General features: G+C 48.4%; 2 protein-coding genes across 6 annotated transcripts in view; one reads left to right on the top strand and one right to left on the bottom strand.

The window, feature by feature from the left end:
• The window catches only part of Dmac2l (distal membrane arm assembly complex 2 like), a 23,341-nt gene extending 20,244 nt beyond the window's left edge, over positions 1–3,097 (bottom strand). Inside the window, exon 1 of one of the 5 annotated variants that reach the window (XM_021202540.2) lies at positions 3,044–3,097. The gene's annotated coding sequence lies outside the window, so the exon portion shown is untranslated. Of the gene's footprint in view, positions 1–2,478; positions 2,706–2,727; positions 2,971–3,039 lie in introns of those variants that run through there. The other 4 variants (XM_029540502.1, XM_029540501.1, XM_029540500.1 and 1 more) reach the window with 4 other exon arrangements.
• Positions 3,098–3,214: 117 nt separating this feature from the next.
• The window catches only part of L2hgdh (L-2-hydroxyglutarate dehydrogenase), a 29,755-nt gene continuing 26,316 nt past the window's right edge, over positions 3,215–6,653 (top strand). Inside the window, exons 1-3 of the mRNA XM_021202431.2 lie at positions 3,215–3,404; positions 5,726–5,841; positions 6,456–6,607. Of these exons, the coding sequence (XP_021058090.1) occupies positions 3,262–3,404; positions 5,726–5,841; positions 6,456–6,607 (411 nt within the window). The 5' untranslated portion in view covers positions 3,215–3,261. The remainder of the gene's footprint in view (positions 3,405–5,725; positions 5,842–6,455; positions 6,608–6,653) is intronic.

Below are 6,653 nucleotides of genomic sequence, written 5' to 3'. Positions count from 1 at the left end.
AAAAAAAAAAAAAAGAAAAAGAAAAAAAAAGAAAGAAAGTTGGTATAATGGTCATCATTTGATAGAAGGGTTGAGTTTAGCATCCCAAATGCTTTTGTGGTCCATATGCAGAGAAATGGTCCTTTGTCGCCTGGGTGAAGAAGGTCCAGACTCATCTTCATAGCTAATCAGAAATGGAACAACATGACTTATCAAAACAAAGAGTGTGGCTATTGCCCCAGGGAAAGAGCTTGTCTTGATTCAAAGATGGGTAAGTGATGAACTCAGGTTTTCTACTGCCCTTCATGCTGCAACTTCAGGAAAATGATAAACATCCCCACTTCCGTCCTGGGCAGTACTGTGAAATAGGTGAGGGCCTTCCACATTTGGCTAAGCTCTCTGTGCTAGGGCTCCACTTAACAAGGGCTACCCCACCTCTTAGCAGGTCCATCCTAGCACCAGAGACAACCACGATGCACTGCTACAGCTGATACCAAGACGGTGTGATTTTTAAGGTTATATTTAGGGGGCTGGAGAGATGGCTCTGCACTTAAGAGCACTGGTTACTCTTGTCGAGGATTCAGATTCAATCCCCAGCACCATCGTGGCAGTTTATAAGCACTTGAAACTCCAGTGCCAAGGGACCCAATGCCCTTTACTGGCCTCTACAGGCACCTAGCACCAACATGGCATACAAACATGTATGCAGGCAGAACACCCATACACATAAAAGTTATACTACATTTTATAATGTGATATTAATGGTAACATGGCATGTTGGGAACAAACAAGAAAGGGAAGTTTATGGTTTAACAGTGATGTGCTTGGGTGGAGTTGACATGAGGTCAATTGTGTTAGTTTTGGTCAATTGACAATAGCTAGAATCATCTGGGAAGAGGGACTTTTGATTGAGAAAACTCTTCCGTATGACAGGTAAAAAAGATTGCGGGGCATTTTCTTGGTTGATGACTCAGTGTGGAAGGGCTAAGCTCACTGTGGGTGGTGCCATCCCTGGGCAAGTGGTCTTGAGGTACCCAAGAAAACAAACTGGGGAACAGTAAGCAGCGCTCCTCCATGGCCTCTACTGCAGCTCCTGCTCGGACCTCCCTTCACAATGGACATAAGCTCCAAGATGAAATAAATCCTTTCCTTCTGAGCTGCTTTTGGTCATGATATTTATCACATCAAAAGCAAACTAGGACACTGGGGTCTTTATTATTCCTCACAACTGCATGAGAACCCACAATTACTGTAACACACTGAATTTAAGATACAACCATCCATGCTATTTGTATGCGATGGAATGAATAAACAGGGAACATTGTTTCTTCCCCACCAATGAAACAAAATATCTAGTACTGCTCATGAAATAAATCAATCAAGCATAATCAAAAGCTAATGCTTTGTCAAGCTCAACATCTGACGAAAACTTCGCATACACACACTATTATCTGCTCAAGGGCCCTTCAGACAGAAGGGCGGCTGAGGTGGAGATGATGGGATGAGCCTGAGCCACCTACTGGCTGGAACCAATATTCAAACCAGCTAGTCTTTCCAGGGTCAGTCTGTCCTGTTAAGCTGTTCTAACCCTACAGATAAAGAACTACCGTCAAGCACCGAATGGGAATCACATTAGTATGGTGACAAAGAATCACAGAGCTTTACAGTTATAAGGTCCTCTAAGGGACTGCATGGCTCTCATTTTTACAGTGGAGGAAACACAAGTGCCCTGCCCGGTGAGTGGCTATCCTAAGGCATGGACATTTAAAACTCTCTCTTAGTCCAGTGATAAAGGAAAGGTTGAGCCAGGAAGCCTGCATGGGACTGACCTGGGCACATATGTTATACTTGTGTAGCTTGGTTTTCAAGTGGGACAAGCGGAAGCCCGCCTTTGGGACCCTTTCCTCCTCCTGGGCTGCCCTGTCTAGCTTCCATAGGAGAGAATGTGTCTAGTCTTATGCAACCATGGCTGGTTGATATCCACGGGAGGCTGCCCCTTTTCCTAAGTGGATGGGTGGGGGTGAGGTTGATAGTAAGAGGAAGGTATAGAGAGCTTTGGGGGGCCTCCTTTTAGAAATTTGTCAAGAATTTGAGGTTGGGCCAGGGCTGGGAAGTAGGTTCAAGATGAACAAAGCTGAGAATTTGTATTTTGATGGGTCTTGTTAAGACTCTGAATACAGCTATCATGGCACCTTTGTTTATGCTTTGTTCCTTAACTCTGTTTATGGCTTATGGTATAAAAGCAGACTGCAGGAAAAATAACCTTGCTTCAGCCTCAGAACTGGCTGGGGTTATGTTAATAGTACTGTCTAATTGTCTTTTTCTTTTCAATTTTCCATCCCTCCCTGGGTTGAACCTGTTGACTGAGCTGGCTTGGTCAGGAAGGACTGAGAGAAGGGAGGGGAAGCTGGGGTAGGGATGTAAATTAATAAATAAAAGAAAATAAAAGTTTGGGGCTAGAGAGATGGCTCTATGGTTAAGACTGTTAACTGGCCTTACCTGAGGGCCTAGATTCCCAGCACCCACATGGCAGGTCACAGTTCCTCAAAAACTTCCAGTTCCAGGGGATCCTTTATTCCCCTTCCTGGTCTCTACGAACTCCTGCACACACCTGTTGCAATAAGCTCGCATAGGCACATACACAAGACAATAATAGAAACCAAACCAAACCAAACCAAAACACTAAATGACAACAGGGACCGAGCTGTTCACTTTCATCCAGCGCCTAGCTCAGCGCCCGATATTTACAAGCCGAGTCAGTGGTGGAATGAACGACACCAACCAGGAGCCCCACGAAGGGCCCAGAAACCTGCGGGCAATCACGCCGGGTAGTGACAGTGAGGGGCCCGGAGGTGGCTTAGCCCCCGGCTCCGGGGCCACAGCGTCGCCAACCGACCAGGAGGCGTAGCCGAAGGAGAGGCCGCGGGAGCCAGAGGTCACCCCGGTACGCCCAGCCTTCTCTGGTGGAACAGCGCCGGCGTCCAGTCAAGCCTGTGTGGGCCGAGGTCCCGGAGAGTGGCACCACCACCCGGTCCCGGCCTTCACCCAAGCTCCTCTTACTCACGGCGTGCTGCGTCCCTGCGTCTGGCCGGCCCTTCGCCCTCGGCCTTTTCCCTCCACGGCGTTCGCCCATTGGCCAGCGGAGGCCACGCCCACGTTGGGCAAACGCGCGTGCTTCATTGGCCCTCGTCTGGGGGCGGGGCTAGAGAGCGGCGCGCTTCACCCTTAGAGTCCGTTCAGGTTGCGGCTGCTGGGGTGGAGGGAGGGGAGGTGGCGCAGGCTATGTGGCCGACCCTGCGGTACGTAGGCGGTGTCTGCGGACTGGCCCGGTACAGCGTGACTGGGGGTTTCCTCCGGGCAAGCGGACCGGCGTCCGGGGTGCCCGGGCTACTGTGCGGGGGTGGCCGCCGCAGCTCCAGCACCAGGTAAGTGAGAGGCGGCGGCCTGCACTTGCTGCTCCCCTCAGGGATCTCCAACTGAACCTGTGCCCCCGACTCGATGTCTCTGTCCCCGGCGGGGAAGTCCTGATTCTGTGGTCCAGCCTCGAATTCCAGGAGCTACTGACCTGCAGGGTTCGTCCACAGCGTTTGTGGGCCATAGGAAAGGCAGTGTTGAGTTAGGTCGGGAGCCAATGTGGCTCCGAATACACGCCTCCTCTCCATTTCTTAACCACTCTAAAGGGTGACTGGTGACTAGGATCTGGCCCCTAGGTGGTTATTTTGAAGATTAAAAGACCTAAGCACACTGCCAATAAGTATGCTGCTTCCGTGGGTCAGTTCATTGCACACACCAGAGTTGTCCTCACGAGAAGCAACTTAGTTGCCTACTGTGAGCTGCCTAGGAAAGCAGACAAATACAGTGTTTGGTGTGAAAGCTTTATGGGGGCGGGGGGTGGGGGCGAAGAGCTTTTGATTGTTTGAGACAAGGTAGACCATGCAAATGGATTTAGTGGCAGACAGAGGTGTGGCAAGACACTGGAGAGGGGCAGTGTTTTTAAGACGCGTCTAAGGATCATGTTAAATGGTAGTGGTTTGTTTTCCTTTGGCTGTCCTATGTCTCCCCCTGCATAGATCAGGCTAGCCTCCAATGCCTCAAGCTATCAACCTGCCCCTCCTTTCCAAGTGCTGGAATTAAAGGCACGTGCCACCACACCTACGCCACCTTAACTTTTGAGACTGGATTTTTCCCAATTTCTCTCTCTCCCTCTTCCTGTCCCCCTCCCCGTTTCCCTCCCACTGTGTGTGTGTGTGTGTGTGTGTGTGTTTCTGTCACCTGCTTTTTCCACATGGGGTCTCTCTTTGTATCCTGGCTATCTTGTTGAGCAGGCTGTCCTTGAACTCAGAGATCTTCCTTGTCTGCAGGGATTAAAGGTGTGTACCTCCACTGCAGGAGAGGGATGGGGTGGGGGAATAGGGTCTCTTGAGGTGATTGGTTGTCCAGCAAGCACGAGGGATCTGCCTGTCTCCCTGCCCCTGACCCCAAGGTTACATGGTTTGGACAATGCATGCCCTTACATAAAGGTGCTTTGGATTCAAATTCAGGTCCTCTTGTGTATGGCAAGCACTTCGCCAATGAACCATTTTCCTATCCCAACTTTTAAAATACTGATTATTTTGAAACAGTTGTAGACCCATAGAAAGTTGCAAAAATTATAGAATGGTTTTATGTCACCTTCCTCCTGTCCCACCATTTGCCCTAGTGTTAATATTGATTCAATGTACACACGTTCAGGTTTTACCAACTTAATGTGCATTCTGTGTTCTGTGTATAGATCTATACAGTTTAATCATATTTTGTGTAATCTCAGTTTGGGCATAGAAATGCTCCATTGTGGGCCTGGACATAGGTGCCCACTAAGGTGTCAGGGCCCGGCTATTAGTCAGCTTTTGAGGCTTGCCAGACACTGGGCTACAGCGGCTTCCCTGGTAGCAACATGAATGAACAGTATCTGCCAAGTGTTGGCTTTTCTAATAGTTAGCAGTGATACCAGCCAAAAAGTAAGGTTTAGGGACTTTCCTGGATCCTGTAACTATGGTGTAGATCTTTGCTGGATTTGGTCTGTGTTCCCATTTTGGCAGGTTTGGGGGCCTCCATGCTAGGTTCTAAGGTCAGGATGGTGCCTACAACATGGTTGGTTGTGCTAAGGTCTGTGGGCATCTGAAAGCATCTCTGGAGAGAAAACCTTGACCATAGCCTATCCTCTGGTGGAGGTATCTGCTGGTTGTCTCATGTAGCGGGCCTCCACCCTCAACATCCCTTGGTTCACTTGCATCCACGGTTCCCCTGACTCCTTCCCTGCCACCCAGGAGCCTATGATAAATGTTCCATCATGGTCGGAGCGAAGCTGAAGAAGGTTCAAAATCAGAAACTATGGTCCCAGCATCTAATTCTGTCTAGGAGGGCAAAGGGCAAATGATATATAAATAGTATAAATGATATGTGCTATGTAATGAGGTATGTGTTATATAATATATAAATGACATGTTATAAATTAGTACTTTAATTGCTCCCTAATGAAAATTATGCAAGTGAAGTTTGGTGAGGTCTATAAACATAAATATGTGGGTGCTCTGTCTTCATGCACATTAGAAGCGGGAAGCAGACCCCACTACAGATGGTTATGAGTCATCATGTGGTTGCCGGAAATTGAACTTCGGATCTCTGGAAAAGCAGTCAATGCTCTTAACCCCTGAGCCATCTCTCCAGCCCCTAAACATAAATTCTTAAAGCTTGCTTTCTTTTAAAGCTCTTTTGATGTAGTCATCGTTGGAGGTGGAATTGTGGGGCTTGCCTCTGCCAGAACACTCATCCTGAAACATCCGGGGCTTTCGATTGGTGTGGTGGAAAAGGAGAAGGATCTAGGTGTGTATGCCCTCAGCCTGCGGGGACCTGCTTATCTCGTCAGGCTGAGTCAGTTAGGAAAAATGTGGATGTTAGTGGCTCATTTTGTGTCCTCTTGAAAGCAAAGTCTGGGACAAGGGCTTAAGAAGAAGTGCTTTATTTGAGGGATTATATGACATGGTAGGAAGGAAGAAGGGAGGGGGCAGGGAGAAAATCTACAGGAGGGCCCACCTCCCCCTGGGGCTGGAGGCTGGAGTACACTGGGAGCCCCAGGGAGTAGCACAGTGCTCCCAGGTTTGTGCTCATCCATCCAATCAGCTTCTAGGATTGTTCCTAGTGATGCTAACAACTCTACCCTCCTCCAAAAACACAGAAAGGGCCTTGGAGCATGTGCCAAGAGCCTCTGCCAGCCTTTAAAGTGCCTCGATGAAGTGGTCTTTAAACAAAGCTTAAGGTGAAATCAAGCAAGGATGGTTTAGCATGGATGCCAGGATAGCTGCCATAGGACGTTGCCAATGAACAAAACAATTCTAGGCAGAATTTTCCAGTGATGTGGGCTCTGATAGCTTCGTGTATCATCTCCTAGGTTTTGTGTGTCATTTACTTTTTTTTTTACTCTGTCTCTTGTTTCATAGCTCTTCACCAGACTGGACACAACAGTGGTGTCATACACAGTGGGATTTACTATAAGCCAGAATCTCTGAAGGCTAAATTGTGTGTAGAAGGCGCAGCCCTCATCTATGAGTACTGCAACCTCAAGGGAATTCCCTACAGGCAATGTGGCAAGGTACAGCATTTCACTGTGGTCTCAGCTTATTTAGAACAAGCAATTT

Source organism: Mus pahari, chromosome 7, assembly GCF_900095145.1.
Source record: "Mus pahari chromosome 7, PAHARI_EIJ_v1.1, whole genome shotgun sequence".
In the NCBI taxonomy this organism is placed as follows: domain Eukaryota; kingdom Metazoa; phylum Chordata; class Mammalia; order Rodentia; family Muridae; genus Mus; species Mus pahari.
Note: the sequence above shows the minus strand (reverse complement) of the source record. Positions and strands in the feature narration are given on the sequence as shown.